Source organism: Choloepus didactylus, chromosome 4 (assembly GCF_015220235.1).
Source record: "Choloepus didactylus isolate mChoDid1 chromosome 4, mChoDid1.pri, whole genome shotgun sequence".
Lineage (NCBI taxonomy): Eukaryota > Metazoa > Chordata > Mammalia > Pilosa > Megalonychidae > Choloepus > Choloepus didactylus.
Genome location: NC_051310.1, coordinates 158,405,695 through 158,433,150, shown reverse-complemented (window position 1 = coordinate 158,433,150; position 27,456 = coordinate 158,405,695). Strand labels below are relative to the sequence as shown.

General features: G+C 53.7%; 3 protein-coding genes across 13 annotated transcripts; 2 read left to right on the top strand and 1 right to left on the bottom strand.

The window, feature by feature from the left end:
- Window positions 1-3,022: 3,022 nt before the first annotated feature.
- Window positions 3,023-6,956, top strand: RIPK3 (receptor interacting serine/threonine kinase 3). Its single transcript, XM_037834674.1, has 10 exons — window positions 3,023-3,219; window positions 3,444-3,584; window positions 3,786-4,095; window positions 4,559-4,704; window positions 4,800-4,846; window positions 5,046-5,210; window positions 5,322-5,389; window positions 5,621-5,968; window positions 6,123-6,183; window positions 6,697-6,956. Exons 1-10 carry the CDS (start codon window positions 3,200-3,202, stop codon window positions 6,834-6,836), a joined length of 1,446 nt encoding a protein of 481 aa, XP_037690602.1. The 5' UTR covers window positions 3,023-3,199; the 3' UTR covers window positions 6,837-6,956.
- Window positions 6,957-7,003: 47 nt separating this feature from the next.
- On the top strand, window positions 7,004-24,296 carry ADCY4 (adenylate cyclase 4). 11 transcript variants are annotated; one of them, XM_037834664.1, is made up of 26 exons: window positions 7,106-8,113; window positions 8,423-8,647; window positions 9,865-10,062; window positions 10,179-10,340; window positions 10,983-11,132; window positions 11,556-11,704; window positions 11,785-11,896; window positions 12,618-12,745; window positions 12,900-13,058; window positions 13,319-13,451; window positions 13,664-13,837; window positions 16,835-16,878; window positions 17,000-17,086; window positions 17,302-17,371; window positions 17,721-17,818; window positions 18,466-18,550; window positions 18,649-18,786; window positions 19,353-19,463; window positions 19,703-19,887; window positions 20,096-20,180; window positions 20,651-20,809; window positions 22,002-22,148; window positions 22,433-22,540; window positions 22,654-22,768; window positions 23,046-23,170; window positions 23,252-23,510. In XM_037834664.1, the coding sequence occupies exons 2-26, from the start codon at window positions 8,489-8,491 to the stop codon at window positions 23,402-23,404; spliced, it is 3,234 nt and encodes a 1,077-aa protein (XP_037690592.1). In that variant the 5' UTR covers window positions 7,106-8,113; window positions 8,423-8,488; the 3' UTR covers window positions 23,405-23,510. The 11 variants fall into 11 exon arrangements, with proteins under 11 accessions (XP_037690589.1, XP_037690592.1, XP_037690590.1 ...); XM_037834661.1 differs by lacking the exon at window positions 23,046-23,170 and having other exon boundaries at window positions 7,004-7,124; window positions 23,252-24,295; XM_037834662.1 differs by lacking the exon at window positions 23,046-23,170 and having other exon boundaries at window positions 17,000-17,105; window positions 17,761-17,818; window positions 23,252-24,296.
- On the bottom strand, window positions 24,008-26,815 carry LTB4R (leukotriene B4 receptor). The gene is made up of 2 exons (XM_037834679.1): window positions 26,664-26,815; window positions 24,008-26,055 (listed from the first exon to the last, which is right to left on the bottom strand). The coding sequence occupies exon 2, from the start codon at window positions 26,044-26,046 to the stop codon at window positions 24,994-24,996; it is 1,053 nt and encodes a 350-aa protein (XP_037690607.1). The 5' UTR covers window positions 26,047-26,055; window positions 26,664-26,815; the 3' UTR covers window positions 24,008-24,993.
- Between the last annotated feature and the right edge of the window lie 641 nt (window positions 26,816-27,456).

Here is a 27,456-nt window from a genome sequence, read left to right as displayed (position 1 = left end):
GGGAGGGATGCAATCAGCATAAACTAGAGACTGTAACTAATAGAATCATTGTATTATGCTTCCTTTAATGTAACAAAGGTGATATACCAAGGTAAATGCAAATAAGAGGGGGGGATAGGGGAGGCATGTTAGACACTTGATATTGGTGGTATTGTCTGATTCTTTATTCTACTTTGATTTAAGGTTATTTTTCCTTTTGCTGCTTCCTAGCTGTCATTTTTTTCCCCTCTTTCTTTTGCCTCTCTACCTTCTTTGACTCTCCCTCCTGCCTTGTGGAAGAAATGTAGATGCCCTTACATAGACAGTGGTGAAGGTGGTGAACACATAAATGTATGACCATGCAGAGAACCATCGATTATTTACTTGGGATGGAATGTATGGTGAGTGAACAAAACCATATTAAAAAAAAAAAATGGGTTGATGACAAAACCTTGAGGGCAATATACTGAGTGAAATAAGCCAGACACATAAGGACAATTATTGCAGGGTCTCACTGATAGGAACTAATTATAATATGTAAACTCATAGACATGAAATATAAGGTACCAAGATATAGGACAAGGCTTAAGAATGGGGAGTGGTTGCTTAGTATGAGCAGAATGTTCAATTAGGACGAACTTAAATGTTTGGAAATGAACAGGGGTGTTGTTAGCAAGATGTGAGAATAACTAACAGCACCGAATGGTGTGTGAATGAGGTGGAAAGGGGAAGCTCAGAGTCATATATGTCACCAGAAGGAAAGTTGGAGGTCAAAAGATGGGAATGTATAAAACTGAATCCTATGGTGGGCAATGTCCATGACCAACTGTACAGATACTAGAAATCGCTTCCATGAACCAGAACAAATGTATGACAATATAATTAGAAGTTAATAATAGAGGGGCATATAGGGAAGAACTATATACCTATTACAAACTATATACTACAGTTAGTAGTATTTCAACATTTTTTCATAAACAGTAACAAATGTACTATACCAATACTACGAGTCAACAATTGAGGGGGGTTGGTTAGGGATAGGGGAGGATTAGAGTTTCCTTTTCTTTTTTTCTTTTTTCATCTTTCACTTTATTTCTTGTCTGGAGTAATGAAAAGTTTCTAAAAATTGAACAAAAATTAAGTGTGATGGATGCACAGCTGTATGAGGGTATCCAGGGGCAAGTGATTGTACACTTTGAATCTTTGGATAATTGTATGGTATCTGAACAATCTCAATACAAATGAAAAAAAAAAATTAGTGAAAAAAAAAAAAAAAGTAATACAAACCCTGATACTACCTCACTGCAGTATCTCACAGTGGCTTCTCTCTTTTCTCAAGGTCTTGCCCTAATCTGAAGAAACTCAACCATAAAAAGGTCTTTAAACACCCTTCTAACTCCTTTCTGTCTGCTCCTTTTAAGTGGAGATGTTGATCCCAGGGTCTTCTCCTGAAAAAGGATCATGAAGGGAGTGGCTGCTGTTTCATATGGCTCCCAGCTTCTGACTCTAGGCATTTTTTTTTTTTTTTTTGAGGACCTGCTGCAATTCTTGTCTTTGGATTCTGTGAGACACCACCATATAGAGATAAAGTCTGCTTCAGATAGATTTCATCAGTTGTGCAGGTGAGAGTTCCCAAACCATAAAGGAGCCCAATCTCCCCACTCTTTCCAATGAGTACAGAGCTGCAGCTGGGGTGATCAGAGTCCTAAGGAAGCCCCCTAATTCATTCATTCATTCACACAATTTAATCAATAATTATTGGGTGCTTACCATATACTGGCTTGTAAAGAAACTATGTTCTAAAAAGTAACCTCAAGGAATTCCTAAAATAAGATCTCTCCAAAGCAGGCACCCACCCCACCAGAATCCCTGGTGTGATACTGGAATTTCCAATTGCTCTGGAAGCCACAGTTAACTACTAAGCACCTCTGCTCCAACCAGCAGAGCCCACAGACAGGATGTAAAGGAGGTATCAAGGTGGGCACCTTCTATTGAGAGCTAGATCCCCAGGGTTAGGTCTTCCCACAATCTCCAATCATGGCCAGGGAGGTAAAATATGGATATCATTTGTATAGCCTAAATCCTTAAGGCTCCCCAAACTCCTGAGTTTTCAAAGTCCAGAGCCCAGAACAGGTTCTTGTCAGGAACATGAACTAGTCAGGGGATTTGCATGAGGAGTTGGCATCAGGGTGGAGGGCTCTGAGGTGTTTTCTCTGCAGTGATCACCACAATGTCGGCAACTCTGTGGCTAAGTTAATTCATCTAGCCTGACCACAGTGCCCTGAGAGTGCGTGGGTCTTGGTCTTACCTACTCCAGGGGCCCCAGTTTACAGGGCAGACAGCTCACTACCAATGTCAGGTGCTTGCCTCAGCAAGAGCTACTATCAGGGACCGGGCAGGAATACGATAGGGACCCATCACTGCTTTATTGGATGAGTCACAATTCCCAAGACACCTTCACCACCAGCTGAGTGGTACAGCCCTGAAGCTATGTAAAAATAAGATAACTCGATGGATAAGAGGCAGGCTCTGGAGCCAGTTCCATACTGGCTTGAGCAAGGTACTTAAGGTACCTCAGTCTCCTCATTTATTAAAAAAAAAAGAAGAAGAAGAAGAAAGGCAGTACCTACCCCCTTAGGGTTGATGTGAGAATTAAATAAGCTAATATGTGTGTTTGGCACAGAGTGAGCATTACAGAGTGTTAGCTATGATCTCGGGGAGGCTGTGGGAGAGCTGAGCAGCAGGCCCATAAAACCCTTCTAAGCACTGCCCTGCAGGCATGGCAGGAGGTGGAGCTGGTAATCTGGGAGAGGGGAGAGAATGGAGCTGTAGGACTGGGGGCCGTTGTGCGTTCCTGGAAGGTGAGGACTCCTTCAATGGCCCCTTAAATGCCCAGTGACACCTAACCTGGACGTGGCATGCAGCAGGTGCACAAAGAAACACTAGTCAAAAGAAAAAAGCACTAGTTTTAGTCCTCCAACCCAAGAGCCCCAGTGACCCCACCCCAGGGGCGGGACTGTGACGGCGAGCCTGTGGGGGAAGGAAGTGTTCCCTCCTTCCGTGTAGAAAAGAAACTCTGAAGGCAGAATCCGTGCCCGGGCCTAGAAATTGACCCTTTCCCACTCTCCGCCCTACCGCTCTCCGCCTCACGACACGGATCCTGAAGTCCTTCACCCCTGCAGGTCACAACTTCCAGAAACTCCTCGCACACGCCAACCTGATGTCTTCAGACAAGTTATGGTAAGAGGGGAGGGGGGTGTCGAACCCGCAGACTCTGACTCTCACACACACAGGGCGCCGGACACGTTCCGAGTACACCACAGCGCCTTGTGTCAAAGCCCGGGACACGGGGACCCGCGCGGAGGCTGGCGGGACTGCACGGAGGGTGCCGAGTCACGGAGTAAGGGTCGGAGCAGCGCGGGTGCGGGACGGCGGCGGCTGGTGGACGAGGCTCCCCCATTCAGGCTTGTAGGTGCCTCTGCCCCCACGGTGTTACGAGAGGAATTGGAAAACCTGGAGTTCGTCGGCCAAGGCGGGTTCGGCACGGTGTTCCGGACGCGACATACGAAGTGGGGCTACGATGTGGCGGTCAAGTTGGTGAACTCGTGAGTGACTCCAGCTGCGGACAGCGCCCGGGTCTGGCCAAGGAGGCGGAGGCGCTGTGCTCTGGGGGAGGGGAGGGGAGGGGAGTTGAGGACGGGAAGGGAATTGGGGAGGGGAGGGGAGGGGAGGGGAGGGGAGTTGGGGAGGGGAGGGGATCTCTCCAGGACCCCAGGCCCCCTCAGCAGCCTTCTGCTGGCACACAGAGAGTCGATAACCAGGGAGGTGAAGGCTATGCGAAATCTGCGTAACAAGTTTGTGCTACTCCTGCTGGGGGTCACCGGGAAGCTGACGACTGAGTACGGCTATGGGCCGGCTCTGGTGACTCAATTCATGGAGAACGGCTCCCTGGCAGAGCTCCTGCAACCCCAGTGCCCTCGGCCCTGGCCACTCCTCTGCCGCCTCCTGCAAGAGGTGGTGCTTGGGATGTGTTACCTGCACAGCCTGAACCCCGTGCTACTGCATCGAGACCTCAAGCCCTCCAACGTCCTGCTGGACTCAGAGCTGCACGTTCAGGTCAGCCTGCCCCCGCCTCGCCCCAGAGCTGCTCCAGCCCAGACCATCCACAAAGGCCTTGCTCTGGCCTAATCCATTGGATCCCTCAGCCTCTCCTTCTAGCCACAGTGCTGTCCAGGGGTCAAGGCCCACCCAGGAGCTCCCACCCCTGTCCCCCCAGGAGTCAGAGGCCCTGACCCACCCCAGTTACTTCCACAGGCACCACCCCACCCCCCCAATCAGTCCCTCCAAAGAGCCATGACTGGCCTAGCCCAGGAGACTTGGGCCTTGATCCATCCCCACCCAGTCAAAGACCCAGACCTCCAACCCAAGAGCCCCAGTGACCCCACCCTTCCTCTGACCCTGCACATGCCCTTTACAAGGCTAGAGCTGCATCTACTGTTAGGGGTGGAGTTAGAAGGAAGGTGCTCTGGAGGCTGCCTGACCCTTTCCCCTACCTCCTCCTTCTTCCCTCCCTTTGCAGCTGGCAGATTTTGGCCTATCCACATTTCAGAAGAGCTCAAAGTCAGAAGCAGGGTTCAAGGAGCCAGGGGGCACGCTAGCCTACCTGGCCCCAGAGCTGTTGGCTAATATAAACCAGAATGCCTCCAAGGCCTGTGATGTCTTCAGGTAAGGTACATACCCCAAACACATATCCCAAAACTATATACCTCTCTGGGAGCAGAGTGTTGCCAGTGGATGGGCCAGCTCTGTGTCTTCTGCAGCTTCGGGATCCTCATGTGGGCAGTGCTAGCTGGAAGAGAACCTGACAGTAAGACTCTAGGCAGACTCTGGGACCCTTAACCTCAGGTGCCCTCCTCCCGCAAGCCTCCAAGCCCTTCTCTTCCTGCTTATCTATGCAGACTGCCCTACTCCAGCCTCACCCCCCTTGGGCTATATCCCCTGCCACTTTCAATGATGGAGCAGGTTACTGTTCATACCTCCTCCCTTCTCCCTTCCCTTCGCCCCAGAGGTCAAGACATCACTTGTGCAGACAGTAGTGTGTGAGGAGCAGGTCCGGCCCCCACTGACAGAGCTGCCCCACCCTGGGCCCGAGACTCCCGGCTTGGAAGTCCTGATGGAATTAATGCAGCAATGCTGGAGCCACAAGCCCAATGACAGGCCCTCCTTCCAGGGTGAGTTAACCATTCAGCTGGCACCAAGGGCAGGCCTGGCTGTGTGAGCAGGGGCCTTTTCCCTGGGAATGATGTTTAACTCACCTGCAAGCTACTTTGTCTTCTCTCCAGACTGCCGAACAAATATTGATAAAGCCATCCTTCAGGAGCAAGATAAGGTGGATACCTCTGTCTCTAAGGTAAGACCCCACCCCCACCCAAGGGCTGGTCAGGGAGAGCACAGCATGGCCCCCTTGGCCACCCAATGACTCCCAGCTGACCACAGTTCTTTACACTTTGACCCTCATCCCCACATTCCCTAGCCCACACCCAAATTCCCAGGCCACAGATTATGGCCCAAGACGACTCCCTCTGGTTTACACTCTGGCTCTCCCACTTCCACACACAGCAAGCTCCTCCTGTCCCTGCAGGTGAAGAAGTTTCTCTCTGAGCACAGGGGCAGCAGCAGGAGGGGTTCTGCCCCAGAACTGGGCCCAGGAGGGACAGAGCTGGATGGCGCTGAAAGTGATTCCATGGTCTCTGAATTCTGGAACAAAATGCACCTGAAGGAGGCCCCCAGCTCTGATCCTGAAAAAAATGCAAGACTTACTGAGAGAATCAGGGCAAAGGGAAAACAGGCTCAAGATGCCAAGTCAGCAGGGACATCTTCAAATTCAACTGCCCGACCTCCCCAAACTCCAGAGACCTCATCTTCTAGAAACCAGATGCCCGGATTCACTTCACCTTGGACCTCAGGTCCCTGGCCCCAAAGGAATCAGGTAAGACATTGGTGAGACTAGGGGATGGACTGAGGCTCCCTGTGAATATTGTCCTTTTGCCAGGCAGAATTTGGGGCTAGGGGTGGGAGGGGAGTTGTACAGTGCGGGGAAACAGGCCCTGGGATGGGAGACCTGAAAGCTCTGTTATTTGCAGGGAGCTGAGAGACAAGGCATGAATTATTATCCCTGGAGCTACTGGATAAATTCAATACCAGGTACCAAGCTACTACCCACTTCTTTCCCCTGCTCAATTCTTCCACCAGCTTATTCCTCAAGACCATAAATATGGAGTAATTTGATGAGAGAGATGTTCAGAGGTCATCTAATCCAACCTCCTCATTTAACAAATAAGGAAGTTGACACCCACTGGGAGAGGATCTTGCTGAGGCCTCACAGCAAAACCCGGATTTGCCACTCAGTCTTCTGACTTGACCCAGCACCAACATCCCTAAGGTCCATTATTGCTGTGTGAGTCCAGAGGGCCTCTGAACAGAAGAGACCCAAATATCAGGGTCTCAAATGTCAGTTGACATGCTCTTGATTTCTGCAAAGCCAGTGCTGGAGGGGCAGCCCAAAGGGGAATGGTGGGGGCATATCTTGGTTCAGCTGCCACATGGCCCAGAGACCCAATTCTTGCATTTGCCCAGGGTAAGCACCAGGTGCTGCAGCCCCTCCTCCCTGCTATGTCTCCTAACTTCTAATTTCTGACCACCCAATTTCTCTTAAAGGACAACAGCCTGCCATATATGGGAGCCAAGCAGTTCAGGTTGGAAACTACAACAACATGACTATACAGGGCTTGGATAATGGCCAGCAGCGCCCCCCAGGAGTAGGTGCAGAAGAAGGCCCAGAGGAACCTAAAGCCTAGAGTGGAGCACAGTGCAAATATAACAGTGGGAACTGCGACACCTGCTAAACTGCCTCAAGGAATTGAGATGACTCTGTGAGCTGATTTCAGATGGAACTCAATAAACATGGTGGAACTGTAGACACAGAGCGACGCAAGAGGCTGAGGCATCTGCCAGGGACAGGGAGTGACAGGGATGGGGCTTAACAAGCTGGCAGTGAGGGAGAGGAGGCAAAGCAGCCTCAGCCTCACAAAGACCGGAAGTGGGAACACCAGGGACTGGGAGCGTCCAGCAGCGTGGCAGGCAAGGTCAGGGCAAAGCCGGTGGCAGGAAGGAATCCCGAAGGCCTGGCTCCCCCTACCCCACCCCCAGCAGCTCTAATCTCAGGGCAGTGCACTTTCTCTGGAGCAGGGGACCTCGACCCTGCCCTAAACCTAAACTCTGGGGATAGAGGCTGTGGTCCCACCTTCCCTCTTTTTCTTCTGGCTTCGGAGACAGGGTGACGAGGCCCTGGGGGAGCGCTCCATGGGAATTCGCAGACCCTTCTGGTACCTTGCACTGTGCTCCCTGGTTCTCGGAGATCAGCCCTCCGAAGCACACACGCACACATGCATTGCTTCCCAGGCGTGGGAACCCCTTTGACTCAGCTGGAATCTGGGAGTAAACAGCTATGGCCCCACAAAGCTACACACAAAAGTGTCCTTCCCATGGAGCTTGAGATGACAGAGCATGGACAAATCAGCCACAGCCAAAGGGCTGCCCAGAGCGACAGGGACGGGAATGAGCTCTCCTCTATTCTGACCTAGATCCCAAATACCCCTCTGGTACTGGGTCCCATGTTCTTCCCTATATTCTTTCCAGGCGTCACTCCAGCCCACCCCACCCCCTTCTCCGCACATGCAGGCGTTCCGTCCCCCTTTTGATACCTCCCACCATCCTTTTCCCCCCATCCCCGTTTCTTGCAGGAGGGGATGTTTAGAGATCCTTGTGGTCCGTATTCCCCTTCCTTCAAGGGGCTGCAGAGGGAAGGCAGTGGTGTAAGGAGACACAATCAGTGGGAGAGGAAGCCAGGAGAGTCTGACTCCCGCACGGGAAGGGGCCGGGCTGTCCCGTACGGGAAGTGGGAGGGGGCCGGAGCGCCGGGAGGGAAGAGCCGGGAGGGAAGCTCCTGTCGCCCCGGGCTCGGATCCCCTAGCTTCGCGGCGTGGCTGCCTCTGCGACAAGCCTGAGTCGGCAACGAGCCCGCCAGGCTCCTTTTGGGGCCTAGCCCACTTCAACTGCTGCGGCGTCGCGGGCAGTGAGTTCGGGGGATAGAGGGGACCCAGGGCTCCTTCGCATCAGTCCCCAGCCCTGTCTTCTGGCGGCGAGGCTCTTGCTATGGCACCTCCGCCTTCTAGATTTGAGGGAGGAGGAGGAAAGGATTGGGCAGCCTCCACCGCCAGCTGGGAGGCCGCAGGGAGTATCTGAAGGGATTGCCACGAGGTTGGGGGCGCGAGTGCAAGTGGCTTGGTCCAAGTGAGAGGCACGGTAGGGGCCGAGCCCCGCGTAGGAGTTCCTCTGTCAGCCTTTGGCCTAGCGTGGTAACCCTGCGCCTCGTTCTCCCCAGCCCAGGGGTTCGCACTCCTTCCACCCTCCCTGGCGACACAGCGCCGGGACTGGGGGCAGGGAGACCATGGCCCGCCTCTTCAGTCCCCCACCACCCCCCAGCGAAGATCTCTTCTACGAGACCTACTACAGCCTGAGCCAGCAGTACCCGCTGCTGCTACTGCTGCTTGTAATCGTGCTTTGCGCGCTGGTGGCTCTGCTCGCCGTCGCCTGGGCCAGCGGCAGGGTGAGCGGGGCGCCTCCTCCAGGGCGGTTTCTCTCCGCTGCGGGATTACGGGAGGGTCATTGCCAAAGGGGCATCTTCGGGGTTGGAATTTATGAGGTCTTTCTTCTTTTCGACGTGTTTTCTTTACTGAGATCGAGGAAAGAAGCTTTGAGCCTTGCTACGAACTATAGTGACCCTGGGCAAGTCACTTCACCGCTCTCCACCACAGTCTCTAAGTCTGCACAGGGAGGTCGCTGAGCCCTAGACGCTTCTACTTGATCTCCAGGTTCTGACAGACATTGCGAGCTTCTGTGATCTACCGGTTCTAGAATAACTCCAACACCGGATTTTCCAATTTTCCAGGGTGGAAATTCCGCTCAGGCCCCGGGAGAAGTCATTTCCTGGTTTTCTCTCCGTCTTAGAGCCTGTGGGGCAGTTGTACCCACAGACTCTCAGAAGGCACCCTTCATCCCGCTCTCATTTCAATCCCCAAATAAACCCATTTTCCAGGGGGCGGCAGGGAGTATTCAAATCCATTTCCAGAAATATCCTGCTCCCAGTTTTCTTTCCACCCCTCAGGGACAAAGTGGGAAAATCATTAGAAGAGGCCAATCAATCCTTCCTGGTCCAGCCCGAAGTCCGAGAAGAGGTGGGGTCAAAGGGCGGGCACTGCGGCGGACTTGTTCTCGCGGGCTGAGGCAGGTGGTGAGAGCGCCGCCCTGAGCGGGCCCCGGGCGCCCCCTACTGACAAGCGCTGCTTCGCGCGGCGTGTCGCCGGGCCGGGGAGTCTCCAGAGCTAATTGGCCAGATGTGGATTCCCTTATTCCTAAGTGCCTTATTCCTAGGCTTTTTCACTCGCTTCGGGTACCGCAGGCGGGGGCTATGACTCCCGTCTGATAGATGAGAGAACTGAGGTTCAGAAAGGGAATGGATTCACAAATGACCATTATGGGTTCGCAGGCATATCTGCAGGGTACGTGTCCCAGGCCACCGTGGCGTGCAAACGAAATATTAGGTTGAACCATTTGATACTGCCGACTCTGTAGAACATCGGCAATTTCAGACAGTTCAACCTTATTAATGTCAGTGTCAAGCAGAGGTGCTCCGCCTCCTTTTCAGACACTTTAAAGGACTTAAAGAGCTGCCCGCTCTTCTTTTACCTAGTTCGCCCCTCCTTGCCTCTGACCAATGCTCCAAACTCCCCATCCCGACTTTGCTCCACGTGCTTCTCCGCACAGGAGCTGGCCTCAGACCCGGGCTTCCTGACCACCGTGCTGTGCGCGCTGGGCGGCTTCTCGTTGCTGCTGGGCCTGGCTTCCCGGGAGCAGCGACTGGAGCGCTGGACGCGTCCCCTGTCAGGCCTAGTGTGGGCCGCGCTGCTCGCGCTTGGCCACGGCTTCCTGTTCACCGGGGGCGTGGTGAGCGCCTGGGATCAGGTAAGAAGGGAGGCAGGTGGAGACCGGGCGCTTCTGAGGCCTCGAACTCGCATCCAGGCCACGAGCAGCTACACTTGAGCCTGCAGCTTCTCGAGTCTCCCCACTCTCCACCCTAGGTGTCCTTTTTCCTCTTCGTCATCTTCACTGTGTACGCCATGTTGCCCTTGGGCATGCGGGATGCCGCCGCCGCGGGCCTCGCCTCGTCGCTCTCGCACCTGCTGGTCCTCGGACTGTATCTTGGGCCGCAGCCAGACTCGCGGCCCGCGCTGCTACCGCAGGTAAACAATGCAGAAGCACAGACTGCGGCCAGGGCCGACCCTGCCGCGCGCTAGTTGGTTGGTCCCTGCGATCACCAAACTTGTGCTAAGCTGTGACTCCAAGGCAGGGCTCAAGGCTGGGTGCAGGGTACAAATACAGTCAGACCCAGACTGTGCCCTGTGGGAGCTCGTGGACCAGGGCAGCTCTATGCCTGCTGACACAAAAGGATGTCTCTGGGTGCAGGGGTAAGGGAGTCATAGTGACTAGTTCGCTCTGGGATCAGGGCGGTGGGGACAGATGTGGATAATGGAAACTTCACAGAGAATGCAGAATCTGAGCTTTAGTTTTGTTTTTGTTTGGGAGGGGGGCAGGGGGATGATGGTGGAGTGGTGTTCCAAGCAGACCAAAGTCTCATGCAAAGGTTTCTAGACTTAAGAGGCTATATTAGTGCAGCAATCAAGAGTCTGAAGCAAGGGCCATGGGGAGGCGAAGTGCCCATAGGCACCATACAGTGTGGACGCCGCTTGTCCAGCAATACTCGGGCCTTTAACTGTAGAGCCAGGTCCTCTCCACCCCCTCATCGCGAGGCTACAGCGGCACACGTAGCCCCGACCCCACCCCCACCCCGTCCGGCGTTCTCTGAGGCTGGCTCTCGCTCACAGCTGGTGGCAAACGCGGTGCTGTTCCTGTGCGGCAACGTGGCAGGAGCGTACCACAAGGCCCTGATGGAGCGCGCCCTGCGCGCCACGTTCCGGGAGGCGCTCAGCTCCCTGCACTCGCGCCGGCGGCTGGACACGGAGAAGAAGCACCAGGTCAGGCAGCCCTGGGAGGCGGGGGCTGGCCAAGGGCTCCGACAGAGCAGTTGTTTGGAAGGAGCAATCAGGCTTGCTTCACAAGCTGGGTGACTTTGAGGAAGTCGCTTGACCTTCTAATTCCTCCTTTGTAAAATGTGGCTACTGTCCACCGTGGAAGGTTGTTGTGAGGCTCAGACAGGCTGAAGCTTGGAAAAGTGCTTTAGAAGGTTGTGATACTAAATGAAGGACTCTCATTCAGAGTCACCACTGAGGTTTCAGTCCCTGAAGGTGAAAAGTACAGGATGGGGTGCTGGAGGCTGCTGTGCACTATGGGGAAGACCTAGGGGGCCGTACTAGAGGGCATCTCCTGGGTGTTTTGAGGTTCTGGAGCCCTTGGCTGGGGGGTGCAGGAGGGTTGATGCTCATAATGACACCCTCCAGGAACACCTTCTCTTGTCCATCCTTCCTGCCTACCTGGCCCGAGAGATGAAGGCAGAGATCATGGCCAGGCTGCAGGCTGGACAGGGATCACGCCCGGAGAGCACCAACAACTTCCACAGTCTCTATGTCAAGAGGCACCAGGGAGTCAGGTATAAGGAAGGACGGTGGCAGGGGAAGAGGCTGTGGACCAAGAGGCATTGGCCCCGCTGACACAGTCCACCCTGCCCAGCGTGCTGTATGCTGACATCGTGGGCTTCACGCGGCTGGCCAGTGAGTGCTCCCCCAAGGAGTTGGTGCTCATGCTCAATGAGCTCTTTGGCAAGTTCGACCAGATCGCCAAGGTCAGCAGGGGCCTCCCTCCCCAACCAAGGACCCTCAAACTCCCCTGCCCTGGGGAGCCCCTTCCAAGGAAACTCCTGCCCTGTAAGATCTCAGTACCACTTTAGAGCCCATGTGGGCTTCCAGACACTCCAACAGAAGTAGGAAACCCCTCAAGCATTCCTAATTTTGGAGCTACCTGCCTTGCAACATGTCCTCAGATGTCCCAACTGCAAAGGGCCCTCCATATATCCTCAAATATTCTCAAACCTTATACATGGGTGTCTCTGGACACTACAACTAAAACTAGTGAGATTTCCAGATGCTCTAACCCTTGGAAGCCCTTCCAAGAGAAATTTCTGCTCTGTAACCTCACTTCAGCCACCTGCTCAGACCCAGGAATGTCCCCAAGGATCTAATCTTGAGTACCCCCAATCACCTCACTAAGTGAGGCTGCTTCCATATGCTTAAATCTGGATATGCTTCACACATATCAAAACTGGGGAGAGCCACAGACATACCAAACCTTGGGAAACCCTTCTGTGAAAGACACTTCAGCCAGCCCCACATCAATAACGAAGCTCCAAAACTTGAAAAGAAGCCCCTAGACACTCCCAAGCTTGAAATTTCTTCAGGAAACATCATACTGGCTCCCCACTTTTCCCAGCTTCCTCCTGCCTCCTCTGGCCTCTAACCAGGTGCCCCCTCATGCAAATACACACACACAGACACACACACTTCCAGGAGCATGAATGCATGCGGATCAAGATCCTGGGAGACTGCTACTATTGTGTCTCTGGGCTGCCGCTCTCACTGCCAGACCACGCCATCAACTGTGTACGCATGGGGCTGGACATGTGCCGGGCCATCAGGTCAGCTCGGGGTGGGGGAGTAGGGAAAGAGGGGTACTGAGGGAGGGACATGGGGGAGGGGCAGGCAGGGGGGTGGAAATCCTCCTTGAGGAAGGGGGTGCAGTGTGGGTGTGGTCAACGACAACTCCGACTGTCTCACACTCACCCCGTTCAGGAAACTCCGAGCAGCCACCGGTGTGGACATCAACATGCGTGTGGGCGTGCACTCGGGCAGCGTGCTCTGCGGAGTCATCGGGCTGCAGAAGTGGCAGTATGATGTCTGGTCCCATGATGTCACTCTGGCCAACCACATGGAGGCGGGTGGCGTGCCAGGGTGAGACCTGGGGCTCCAGGCGGCTACTGGAGGAGGCCAACCGTGTCTCCCATCTGCTAAGTCCTTTTCGTAGGGCCCTGAATTGAGCGCAGTCCAATGTGGGGCTCAGGGGGATTGTGATTTTCAGGCAGGGGACGTGGTGGGGGACGCCTCCTGCAGCACAGGGCCTTTTGTGAAGTCAGACCTTCAAGAATGATTTTTGAAAGAAATGAGGAGTTTGGAGGCCCTCCCTGCTGACTCCCACAGCCCCCTCCTTCCAGACGAGTGCACATCACAGGGGCTACCCTGGCCCTGCTGGAAGGGGCTTATGCTGTGGAGGATGTGGCCGTGGAACACCGGGACCCATACCTTCGGGAGCTGGGGGAGCCTACCTACCTGGTCATCGATCCTCGGGTAAAAAGCACAGTCTAGACTCCATGGGCCGATCCCCCCAAACCACTCCACCACCAACAGGCCTGACCAGTTCTCCTCTGCCAGAGACTGAGTTCATGGGAACTAGTGGGAGCAGGGGCACAGGCCTCTAAGGGGGAGGGGATAGAGAGAAAGGGGATAGAGAGAAAGGAGACACATCTGTGATCTTCAGTGTCAGCCTTTCTATGCCCAAGGCCGAGGAGGAAGAGGAGAAGGGTACTGCAGGAGGGTTGCTGTCCTCCCTTGAGGGCCCCAAGATGCGTCCATCACTGCTGATGACCCGCTACCTGGAGTCCTGGGGAGCAGCCAAGCCTTTTGCACACCTGAGCCACATGGACAGCCCTGTGTCCACCTCCACCCCTCTCCCGGTACGTGCAACTACACCTTGAGCCCCAACACTTACGTAAACCAACCCCCACTGTCCTCGGGCCCCTGCTCCCAGCCTCCTCAGCACTCACCACCAGTGAGTTACTTGATGACTCTTGACACCCCAATGTCCTGGAGTTCCAGTGTTCCAAACCCTTCCTTTCAGGGAAATGTCAAAGATCACTGCCCTCTGAGCTCAACTCAGAGAAAATGAAAAATCCCCTTAGACACTCACTGCATCCATTGCTCCCCAACTTCCACCCCAGAGAGCCCCTTCCCCTGATACCACAAAGGTGGAAGGTCACACTTCCTCTTGACTCTGATTCCAGTGCTGCACACTCATTCTCACCAGGAAATGTCCCTGTATAACCCAATTCCTGAGACTGCCTGCTCTCTTCTTCAATCCCCACTAAGATTGGGGACGCTGGGGCAAATGGGTTGTTGCTGCTACTCCCCAGCACTTATAAATGGATAAAATGAGATGACCATGAGAATTACAGATGGCCTTGAAGAAGGAAGTCACCGTGAGCCAGGAAGGTTGGGGGAGGGAAGGAAGGGAGCTGGCCCACCACTTTTCTAAGTGAAGCTAGGGTAAGACGGATTCCTGGCTGATCTCGGATATAGCACCTTCAGTACTCAGTGGGCTGCCAGTTGGTGGAGGAGCTTGGATGTCCCCCAGGATGGCTTTTGGGGTTGATGCTCAGTGATACATTGCCAGAGCCCCCTCATGCAGGTATTTTGGCCGTGTCCCTAAAGGCCTGCAATGGGATTAGTTTTCTGACCCTCAGCCTGCCTTCCCCCATCTTAACCTGTCTCCCCAAAACCTGTTCGGCATTCTCAGCCAGATCTTCCCAGAATCCTCTTTACTGGATGTATCTGGCTGGATTTATGGGGTGACTCCCAAGTACTGTTTTTGTGTTCCATTCCCCCTCTTCTCCCTTCCTGCAGGAAAGTAGGCAGAGATCAGTGAATATTGGGGGTGGGGTGTGGGGGAGGCATTGTCAGTGGCAGTGATACAGAGAATACTGAACTTCAAGCCTTCACATGGGGTTGGGGAGAGGTCAGAAGGATTAAGCTGGTAAGAAGAAGAGGAAGGAACAATCCAAAGCCCGTCTGCGGGAAGAGGCCTCTGGGGTGGGGTTGGAGTACGGGTTTGCTAGGAGCTCAGTGACTGTAGGACAACCATGGGTACAATGTCCGAGGTAGGGCTGCCCCCCAGAGCCCATACCAGGCCTGCCCCCACTCTCCACTAGTGCTTAAGCTCAGGATTAGGGTGAAGGGGCAAGAACCCCTTGTTCAAGGGTATCTCCTGAGGCAGGCCCTCACTTTCCAGAAATTCACTTCTCAGACCCTGAAGTTCCAGGGGCTCAGTTAAATGTTGGAAAGCCTGAGAATCACCATCAGCTTACTCTTAAAAAATAAAACAAAAATAAATAAACCAAAAATAATTTTTTGAAATAATTTCAGACTTATAGGACAGTTGCAAAAAAAATAATATAAAACCCATACAGAAAACCCAGATATCCAGAGGCACCAACTTTTAACATGTTGCCATATTTGCCATATCATTCTATCTATCCATCTATCTATTTATTTACAGATAAATAGATATCCAGCTATTTATTTTCTAATCATTTATTGTATATATGCTTACACTCTATATTCCAATTTGTTCGTGTGTCCTTTTGGACCTTTTCTCCTCCCTTATTAGATCTAATCCAGGATCATGTCTTGCGTTTAATTGTCATTGTCTCTTTAGTTGCACTTTTTTTTTCAATTGAGGAAACATCTTTACAACATAAACTTTCCCATCTCAACCATTCCCAGGCATACCATTCAGTGGGATGAATCACATTCAAAGTGTTGTGCTACCTTCACCCCCTACCATTACCAGAGTTTTCCATCATCCCAAACAGAAATCTTACACCCACTATCACCAGCAGATCTTTGGGGTGGTGGTATAGTGTTTGTGTTGGTATATAACATTCATCCATTCATTCCTTCCACATTTTTCATGCACCTACTATGTGGCAGGCACTGGGCTAGTTGTTGGTTGTTAAGGAGACAGAAATGAATGAAATGTTGTCCCTGCCTTCAGGTAACTTACAGGCATTGGGGGACAGGTAGGCAATTTGAAAAAAGGTTAGGTCCAAGCAGAGATGCATAGATGGGCCCATACCTAGAACCAATGATTCTCTCTTCTCCTCCCTCTCTCCTTTCATATATACCAGGTTTGGGGGAGCTGATGGGACCCTGCTTCCTTCTCATGAACCAAGTGGGGCAGGGAAGAATGGCCTCCATACTTGTGCTGGACAGTAGCCCACCGAACTTCATTCTCCCCCTTAGCGGTTGTCCTCACCTGCTTTATTTGCATGCTCATCTTAACAGTCCTGAAAACACTGTGCACTCCTTTGGGTAAAGAAGAAAATGACTATAGATTTATTTCTTTTCCTCTTTCTCCTTCTTCTCCATTTTTTGTTATCCATCCCTTCCCCCTCCCTGCCCCTTGCCTCCCAGCTTAGCTTGACTGACCTCACAAGATGTTAGAGGGGAGTCAGAATATTCTACATTGTCACTTCAATTTAAACCAACAAGGATTTTTTTTTTTTTTTTTTTTTTTTTTGGCATGCAAGGGTGATGAGCAAGTCCCTGCCTTTGGAATTTCTTCAGACTTTAGGGAAACTGAGGCACAGAGAATCAACAGCCACTTAAGCCCAGTAATTGGTAGAAATGATTAGGAAATCAAGGTATAAAGATCCTGAGGGTCTAAGGTTTTAGGAGGAAGCTTTAAGGAGGAAATGAGATTTGAGCTTCAAGGGCAGATGGGATTTGGGGGTGGGACAGTGAGAGAAGTCTTTAGAGGCAGGGAAATCACCTGGTCAAATTCTCACGGTCAGGGTTATGCACGGAACACGCAATGCAGTTCACAATCCGCAGAGAGGCTCCAGGGATGATCACCATCTCCCCATCTCTCCCCACCCCAATGTGTTCTCCCACAGGAGAAGGCCCTGGCTTCCTTCAGCCCCCAGTGGAGCCTGGACCGGTGAGCAGGCCCAAGCATCTTAGGCGGTGGGGCTGCCTGGGTGACCTACCTCCAACCTCCCCGCTTTGCCTAGAAACTTGTGAGGGTGTCCGTGGTGACAGGCTGGGCTCTCGCTGTGCAGGAGCCGTACCCCCTGGGGACTAGAGGATGAGCTGGACACCGGGGATGCCAAGTTCTTCCAGGTCATCGAACAGCTCAACTCTCAGAAGTATGGAAAGCAGAAGAGGGCTAGGAGGGCTGGAGGCCCTGAAGTCATGGGCGGGGGGTGGGGGGGGCGAGAGTGTCCCATGACCGTCCGGAGAGAAGTGAGGGGCTTCCCTGCTCTAGCCCAGAGAAGACTCATCTGACCACGTCCTCCCGCCCTCTCTCCACTCTGCCCTGCCCTTTCATCTCTGGCGCTTTTGGACCCCAACCTCCCACCAGACAGTGGAAGCAGTCGAACGACTTCAGCCCACTGACCCTGTACTTCAGAAAGAAGGAGATGGAGAAAGAGGTGTGCTGGGAGTGGGTGGCACTGAGGATTGCTCAACTTTAGTTCCCCGGCCCTGGGGAGGGGTCGCGCCCAGTGGCCCACCTTCCCTACCCAGTCCTGCTCAGTTTTTGATCCTGGAGGTAAGGGGCTTGTGCCTCTCTCCAAAAGGAAAGTTCCATGTAGATGGAATTAATGGGTGGTGGTGGGAGGAAAGGGGTAGCTCCTTGGGGAACCGGTCGGCGCTGCCTGGGAGTGAACTGGAGGGAGAGTGAAGCTGGGGGACCTGCTCCTTGCCTGGGATCAACTCCCTCAATGGGGGGCATCGATGCCCTGGGCTCCACTCCCCCCACCCTCACCCCCTCCCTTCCAGTATCGACTCTCTGCACTCCCCTCCTTCAAATACTATACAGCCTGCACCTTCCTGGTTTTTTCCTCCAACTTCCTCATCCAGATGCTGGTGACCAACAGGTGAGAGAGCCCTGGTTCTCCTACACACGTCCCCTTCCTTTTCCTGACCCCTGGACTCACTCTCCCACCCCCTTTCCCTTAGCCCCAGGCACTTACCCACAGAGGAAGCACATGTTCTGAAGATGCAGTAATAATCGCAGCCCTCATCTTAATATTGTACATCCTGTGGACTCTGAACACAGCCCAAGCACTTTCACGTGCTTGTCTCTTGATTCTAACAATACCCCCTTGAAGGAGGTTTTGTTCTCATGGAGCAGATGAGGAACCCAGAGTTTCCCAGCACTTTCTAAGTGGGTCCTCGTTCCTAGTCCACTGCTAGGAGGGGTCAGGATGTCTTCAAAACTCAGCAGCTTGAAGAGCTTTAGCTTAAAGGCCTGTAAGATTGGTCTGATGCGGTCTCGGCAACTCTTGCGGGCCCCCTCCAAAACCCTCCCTCCCTTATCAGTTCCTGTTCCACCCCATCGCTGCCCTGGACCCCTCCATTTTCCCAAATGCAGCAGAATTTAATGTATTTTACTGGCCCGGGCCCCATCCGCAGCCAATCCAGATCCCCGGGACCATCTCCCCCTGGGTCTCCCAATCAGATCGCACAGCACACAGGGTGTCTTATTTTGACACGTGGAGGCCTCACTCATGTCTCCCTTTAGGCCCCCAGCTCTGGCCATCACCTATAGCGTCACCTTCCTCCTCTTCTTCCTCCTCCTCTTCATCTGTTTCTCGGAGCACTTGACGGTGAGGTGGGCTGGGGGGCAGAAGTGGGGCCCTGGCCCCAACCTGGCCTGAAGAGGGCATGCGGGCCCCAGGCTAAGCCACCTTTGCTGTCTCCACAGAGGTGCGTCCTGAAAGGCCCCAAGGTGCTGCACTGGCTGCCTGCACTGTCTGGCCTGGTGACCACCCGGCCGGGCCTGCGAGTCGCCCTGGGCACAGCCACCATCTTCCTTGTCTTCGTCATGGCCATTACCACCCTGGTGAGGACAGGGAGGCCCCATACACCCCCATCAGGGCGGAATGGACCTGCCAGGGGCTGAAAGGGGACCCCTGGATTTGGGAGAACAAGGATAAAGAATAACCCTCACCCGCAGTCTACCACTTGGGGTCATTGCTACACCTTGGTGGGCATCTTCCCTATGGAGCGCCCTCACTGTGCTTTTGTAGCACTTTGGTTGATTTTTTCAGACTTAGAATTATGAATTCCTAGAATTCTATCCCTGGAAGGCAGCTTAGGGATCATCCCTACTCCCTGCCCCAACCCAGTTACAGAAGAGGAAGCTGAGGCCCGGAGAGGTTGGGTGGCTGACAAAAGATCAAACAGCAGATCCAGAGCAGACCACGGCCCATGGCACTTCCTACCACAATCCCCCTTCCCCCAACGAGGACACCAGTGCTGAGGCTCCCTCACCACCAGAAATGGCAGATCCACCCCTTTGGAGGAGTTTGGCCTTGACTTCCTCCTGGGTCAGCTGCAACCCAGAGCAAACCACCCTTGGGCCCAGAGAACTGCCTGCCCAGCTCAGCTCCTCGTCTCCTTCTGCAGTTCTTCTCACCGGCATCTTCGCATTGCCCTTTCTGGGCTCCCAATGTGTCCTCCGTGGCTTTCAACCTCTCCTGGGAGTTCCCTGGGTCCCTGCCTCTCATCAGTGTCCCAGTGAGTGCTCCCCCACAACCCTGGATCTCCTTCTCTGGACCCTCCCTCAGCCCGCAGTCCCAAGCCCACCCCACCCCACAGACTTGAAGATACTCCATTCAGTGGATGGGAACAGACATGAGTCATGCCCGCTGTGTGCTTGTGTGTATGACATCCCCTGCCCCCCAGATGGGATCGGAGACCTGGGAGGGGCAGGACAGGGGACCTGTGCCTGCTGACCACCCTGCCTGGCCCCACAGTACTCCATGCACTGCTGCACACTGGGTTTCCTCTCCTGCTCCCTCTTTCTGCACATGTGCTTCGAGTTGAAGCTGCTGCTGCTCCTGCTCTGGCTGGTGGCCTCCTGCTCCCTCTTCCTGCACTCCCATGCCTGGCTGTCCGACTGCCTCATCGCCCGCCTCTATCTGGGCCCCTTGGACTCCAGGTATGCCTGGCTGATGGACAGAGGTGCCTGGGCCCTCTGGGATGGGAGCCGAGATGGGACCGAGCAGAGCTGCTCCCACCTCATTGACCTGAACTGCCCACAGGGCAAAGGGAGAGGGAGGCTGAGGGCTGCATGGGCACTGGGGAGAGGGGAGAGGCCATCAAGAAGGGGCCCAGTGAGTGGCAGCCCTGATCCATGGCCTCCTCAGGCCAGGGGTGCTGAAGGAACCCAAAATGATGGGAGCTATCTCCTTCTTCATCTTCTTCTTCACCCTCCTCGTTCTGGCTCGGCAGGTAAGTCACCCAGCTCAACCTTCCAGGGCCTCTCCCTACAAATGCAAAGATTGGGGTCCCTATATTTGTGAATCAGTCTCTCTCACCCTCTCTTTCAACCCTACATCTCCAGGATTGAGCTCAAGAGATATGTCCATTGGAAGCTTCTAAGTAAGCCTTCCTGCTCCCTTTCTCTCCCCTTTACTCTCCAAGAGGAGGGTCCTCAAGTGTTCTGTACCCGTATCCCCAATCTTGGAAGGCCCGTGCTTAAGAAAAATCTGCTGCAAATTCTGTACACCGTAGTTTGAATCTAGTTTCAAAGGTAGTCTCACCAGGAATAGTTTCATCATAAATAAGCCTTATCTCTAACCTGGGGGAGAGAGGCAGGGTTCAGGCATTTGGATGGCAGGGGATGGGGTGGGAGGATCACTCAGGAATGGGGCTTCTCCTGTACTGTGTCTCCCCATGGCTACCCTGGGGACCCTCCCCAGAATGAGTATTACTGCCGCCTGGATTTCCTGTGGAAGAAGAAACTGAGGCAGGAGCGGGAGGAGACGGAGACGATGGAGAATCTGACTCGGCTACTCCTAGAGAACGTGCTTCCAGCCCACGTGGCCCCCCAGTTCATTGGCCAGAATCGGCGGAACGAGGTGACTCCCACCCCTGACTCCTGAGCCCTGCACCACCCTCAGGACTAACTGCAGAAGAAAGTCTTGTCACATCCTCTCTGGACAACCCTACAGCAGGTCAGGCAGCCACTCAGGCAGGCCCTTGTCCCTGTCAGGTGCTTCCGTTTTCACCAGGTCTCAGGCTCTGTCATTGGTGAGCACAAAAGCTTAGTTGAGTGTGGATGGGGGTTGTCTGGAGCATGCAGTCTACCCATCTCTCAAGACCTGTGCTATCCAATATGGTAGCCACCAACAATTTGCTGCCATTTACATTTAAATTAATTAAAATTAAAAATTCAGTTCCTCAATCATACTAGCCACATTTCAAATGCCACCATATTGGACAACACAGATATAAAACATTTCCATCATCACAGGAGGTTTTCCTGGAGGATGCTGCTCCAAGCCCTCAAAACTCTTGCTATGGTCACACCATCAGAAATTCACTCAAATATTTGCACCATCTTGTATCAACACCACCTTGCCCTCTCTGCTATGGACATGCCCTTGGCCTGTACTGAGGGATGTTAAAAGAAATAGCTCAGAGGCTACTTCACAGTCTTATGCTCCACTGCCAGCTCTCTGTTCTCAAGATCAGGAGCAGCTTCACTTCTCCTGGTTTCTACTCTTATGGACACTGGGAATCTTGTAACAGATCCTGTTTCTTTCTTCACATTGGCTGCTAGAAAGCTCAGAACCAGAATTTAGGACTAACAAGGACTTCATGGCAAACATTTTTAGAAGAAATTCAGAACTGATTCCATCTTTCCTATCTTACCCTTATTTTCCTTTTCCCCATTTTCCCTATTAATGCTTAATTTTATCTTCCACACTGTATCCATCTTTTTAAATGGGCTTAACATGTTTCAGGAATAAGACAAGATACAAAAATAGTTACCATTGATATGATCTGAGTTCTATATGTTACCCCCTTCATGTTGCTGTGAGATGATCCTGACTCCAAACCTTTGTGTCTCCTAGAATCACAATGAGACCCAATCTTTGACTCCTGAGTCACATCCCCGGGGTAACCTGGCTCAGCCCCTCTCCCTCCATCTGAATCCTTCTTAAACTGAGAGGCTTAGAGTGTGGACAAAGGGAGAAGGACCCCATGCAGCCACCAAAGAGGGAAGACTGCAGCATACCCCTCACCCCAGCCTCCTCCCCTCCCCAGGACCTCTACCACCAGTCCTACGAGTGTGTTTGTGTCCTCTTCGCCTCAGTCCCGGACTTTAAGGAGTTTTACTCCGAATCCAACATCAACCATGATGGGCTGGAGTGTCTGCGGCTGCTCAATGAGATAATTGCTGATTTTGACGAGGTGACCACCCCCAGATCTCCCAGGTCTCCTGTCCTGCCTAGTTCCTCCTTCACTTGCTCTCCAGGCCATGGGGCCAATCTTCCCCTCCCCAGCACCCCTTCCCTTCCTCTGATGCCCCAGCTCTGCTCTCCAGCAACTCTGCATAGTACCAACCTTCCCTCTCCTGCCACCTCTCACCACCCTGCAATCTGGTCCTTTAGCCTCCAAAGGCCTGGAACTGGGCTTCTGGGAGAGGGTGGGAGAGAGCTTAGAGATCCTGAGGATAGAGCCTCCTCTCTCTGCAGCTGCTCTCCAAGCCCAAGTTCAGTGGGGTGGAGAAGATCAAAACCATCGGCAGCACCTACATGGCAGCCACAGGCTTAAACGCCACCTCCGGACAGGACACACAGCAGGTAGCATCCCTTTCCCACCTACCAATCCTCATCCAGGCTCTCACTGGTGGGCCCATGGTGGGATTTATTCCTGTTGCCTCCTGGGTCCATCCTGGTGGGTGCACTGTTGCCAGGACGCGGAGCGAAGCTGCAGCCACCTAGGCACCATGGTGGAGTTTGCAGTGGCGCTGGGGTCAAAACTGGACGTCATCAACAAGCACTCATTCAACAACTTCCGCCTGCGTGTGGGTGAGGGCCCTCTCTTGCTGGGGCAGTCCAGAACTTCCTCACCTTTCCAAGTCCTCCCCATCAGCCACCCAAGTCCTTTGTTAGCCACTCCCCAACCCTTGGGATGGGGCATGAAGCTGCTGGGAAAGGAATTGAAAGACCACCCACTCCCTTCCCTAAGGCAAACCCCCCCAGCCCCGGAGACTCTCTTCTCCTTTAAGGCTCCCCAGTTCCCTTCCCCTTTCCTTCCTCAAAGTTCCTGCTTCAGGGCCCCCTCTTTGCCACTCCCCCTTGTCAGGGTTGAACCACGGACCAGTAGTAGCTGGCGTGATTGGGGCCCAGAAGCCACAATACGACATCTGGGGCAACACGGTGAATGTGGCCAGCCGTATGGAGAGTACAGGAGTCCTGGGCAAGATCCAAGTGAGAGAGCCACATTGGAGGCAGGTGTGGCAGGGAGGAGGCTAGGGTGGCCACCAGGCCCTCACCTTCCTCCAATTGCAGGTGACACAGGAAACAGCCCGTGCCTTGCAGTCCCTGGGCTACACCTGCTACAGCCGGGGCATCATCAAGGTCAAAGGCAAAGGACAGCTCTGCACCTACTTCCTGAACACAGACTTGACACGAACTGGACCTCCCTCAGCCAGCCTAGGCTGAGACCCCCACCAGACTCCTCCTCTCTACTTCTGAGATCTTCAATAAAGAAACTCTGGCGTGTCTGGAGCCAACTGATGCCAGAAGCTTCTGGTTCAGCTGACAATCACCTTCTCGTGTCCCTCAGCAGGATGGCTTTTTTCCCGTGCTTGTGTGTATGCGTGGACAAATGTGAGCTTGAATGAGCCTGAGTGTATTGGAAGGGAGTGGTTCTTTTTAGCAAGCTCACGAAGAGGACTGCCTCAGCCTGCCTGCCAACCTGATTCCAGTATTTTGTGCACCATGGACGCATAAGGAATTTTAGTCACCATGAAGTCACAGTAATTAGCCCTTTCCTATTTCTGCTCACAAATATTGGAAGGAATCTCCATGGACACCATTTGACCCTCATCCATTCAACAAACACTAAATAAGCACCTATTGTGTGCTTAACGTGCAGCATGGGCTAGAGGCCTAGGACATCTATTAAAGTCCCTCCCAGTTTCAGTTGTTCTCAAACTGACCCACCATGCTTTGCAGTGAGTACCTGTAGACAATTTAGGGGTTCTCCTCTTCTCAGGTCAATCTGATGGCCCCCCCCAGCCCTGCTCCCTTCTGCAAGCTTCCCCACAGATGCTGACAGACGTTGGTCTTGGAGCATTGATGGTTTATTCTCACCTGCTCATATTTTGGAGTCTGTAGGGGATGTTTTAACACCTAGATATCTAACAGAGCTGGGCCAAGGCCCCTGAAGACAACAGTCATCCCTAGGAAATAATGACTCATCCCTCTGGCTTTTCGGAATCTCTTGCCTACAGGTGATCATGGCCACAGAGGGCCCTTGGCCCGCCCTGTGCCACGGCATGTGTTGGGGGCTGGCGAAAGGCTGATGATCTGCAGAATTTGAGGGGATAAAATCTGATGACGTGGCTCGCAAATCAGGCTTCCTTGGGAGATGGAAGAAAGGCAGGGCACTCCCTAGAACATCTTCTGCTGAGAGGGCAAAGATTATTGGCAGGAAGTTGGAGTCATGCTAATAGCGATACCTATCACAGGCATCAGAGTACATTTCACAGCAGCGCTAGGTTTTCTCAGAAGGCCCCCTGAGTCAGGGAGTCTGGAGTGATGAGTCCACATGGGTGGTCTTTCTCATCAGCTATTTTAGGAGTCTGTAAACCCAGGTTTTTCAATGTATGATCAGCAGAACACATGCCACAGAATTGCCTGGAAGGAGAAGTGATTTCTAGGTATGCCTTTACATCCCCGTGTCCTTCCAGAATTGAAAATCACTGGGAACTAAAGGACTATTGGGAAGGACTCCAAAAGGGCCACCCATGAGTATCCCAGTTCCCATAACACACGCCCCACTCACAGGGTTGATGGGATTTCAGACTTCAGTTTTAATGGCAAAGCACCCAGCTGGAGCCAGGCCAGAGCATGCTCTCAGTCTGGCTGACAGTGGCTCCTCCTTTCCCTCTCTTCCGCCCCCACCCCGCAGCCCCACCCTCCACACCCAATCTCCACCTTGGGGTACAGAATAGGGTCTGGCCAGTGTGGGAGCATTCCGCCGAGAGGAAAACGAGCCTCTTTTCACCATCATGCCCCAGTTTGCTTCACTCCAGAGTCTCGCGAGAGGCAGTGAGGCTTTCAGAGGTGCCATTCTCCGGAGTGGCGGGAGCGCTCCTCATGGTCTGTCCCAGGGTGCCTCCGCGGCGTGTACTGGACACCTCCGACCCGGTGCCCTCCAGCATCTTGGCCATGAAGCCCACGCCCACCTGGCGCAGCAGGCCGCCGCCGGCGCATGCGTACAGCACGGGGTTCACGCTGCTGCTCAGAAAGGCGAGCGCGATGAGCACTTTGCGGGCCAGCTCCAGCCGCTTCCCCTGGGGCCCAGAGCCATAGGCCTGGCCGGCCAGCGCACGGCCCGCCTCGGCCAGGTTCACCACGTGGTAGGGCAGCCAGAAGGCGGCGAAGGCCAGGATGATGAGCACCACCAGGCGGCCGGTGCGGCGGCTGCGGCGGAAGCGCCTGGCCTGCAGCCTGCGCCCGATGTCCGAGTAGCTCGCCACCACCGCCAGAAAGGGCAGCAGGAAGCCCGTGAGGGTCTCAAAGATCAGATGGAAGGCCCTGTGGCCTTCGCTGGGGTAGTTCATTGAGCAGAGCAGAGTCCTGTTGTTCAGGTTGACCACGTTGCGGTAGGCGATGACGGGCGTGGGCAGCAGCACGGAGACCACCCAGATGCCCACCAGCACCCGATAGGCGACGGCTTTGGTGCGCACCTTCTGGGACAAGAAGGGGCGGGCCACTGCCAGCGAGCGGTCCAGACTCATGGCGGTGATCAGCAGCACGCTGGCGTACATGCTGACTCCGCAGATATAGTGGCAGAGGAGGCAGCCAAACAATTTAAACAACCAGGTGCGTTGGGCCAAGAAGGAGAGGAAAAAGGGGGCAGTGAGCAATACAGCCAGGTCAGCCACGGCCAGGTTCAGCACCAGCAAGGCAGTGACCGAGCGCTTCCGCATCTTTACCAGGATGCTCCACACCACGAAGAGATTGCCAGGAAGCCCCACAGCCAGCGCCACCGACAGGAAAATGATGGCCAGGAAAGAGATGAACATGACATTGGCCAAGTGGGGTGCTGCAGGAGATGTAGTGTTGACAGCCATTGCGAGGATCTGGGGAGTGAGGGTGGACATGCACATGAGGGGAGGGGCCCAAGGGTTTCCTGACTCCCTGGGCACTCCTAGCCTGAGTAGTAGGGTCTGTCTCCAAGATCAGCAGGGTCGAGACACCTCCATAATACACTTCCCCCTTCACAGCCGACAAACCTATCTTAAGGGGACATGCTCAGGAGAGAGAAAGACTAGTTTCTTAACTGGGCCACGGGGCCCCTTCCTGCCACAGACCCAATTGCAAAATCTATAGCAACAGCAGCGGCAGCAGAATTTCCAGACCCCTTCAGCATCCTTCCCTTAGAAGACTCTGAGACCCAGAACCAAACTAGGGGGGATTTCCTCACCAACTGTACCCACAAAAGGCTACTCCTCGGCCCCTGCCAGGACCTTAGCCCCTCTGTCCCATTGACTTCTTCCAGTCACCTACCTACTCTCCCCAGAGATACTCAGGAACCCCCAGGAATGACGGGGATAGAGAAGCGTTAGTGGACAAGAAATGAGGAGGAATCCACACCAAGCCGTTTTACCCCTGGGCAGCTTTCATCGGCGATCCCTTTCCACCTTCTCTCATGGCTACGCCCTGCCACCACCACTCCCAGGATACTTACAGGCGTTGCTAGTTGCTGGTTGGAAGCTGGTGCCAATCCCAGGGTCGGGGCAGGGTGGTGTGACCTCTCCCTGGGTCTGTCCCAGTGCCAGGGGCCTGGCCCCAGGTCTGGGTGCCGTCAGCTCAGTCAGCCAGAGAGGAAGTACCACGGAACAGGGGAGGGGGAAGACGCATCTTCCTGAGGGTGAGGGTGGGGCTGAAACCCCCACCCCCTCCCTTCACTAGTGGGAAGAAAATAGTCTTTGTGTTTCAGGAGAGCCCAGCGGAGAGGAAGAATCCTCAGGGGTGGGCCAGATAAGAAGTGCCCAGGAAGGGGCAGTCGGAGGAAAGAAGGGTGCGGGGAGTGAGTAGGCAGGGGTGTGACTCTAAGATGCAGGTCTAGACTAGAGAATTGGACAGAATAATAGGATGTGTCATATAGGAGGAGAGAAAGAATCAAGAGAGGGAAAACGGACTCAGATTGAGAGGTAGCTTTATTTTGTGAACAGTGTAGATTTTTAGATTAATAGGAAGTGTAGGAGGTTGGAGATGTGGTAGTTTCTAGATTCGGGTTAGGTATCATTACAATGCTGGTAAATGCTGAAGGAATCAGCATCCTGCCCTTGGCTTCGGTTCAAGCCCTGCGTGGGGGCAGGGGTGGGGACCAAAGCCCTCTTCCAGCAACATCCGCCCCTCCCCTCACTTGAGAGGATTGGTTCTATTCTAGGTCAACCACTTCATCGTTCCCTTTGGTGGAAGCCATAGTCCAAATGGTCTTTTGAGTAGAAGACATGCTTTGCCTGGGTGGTAACCTT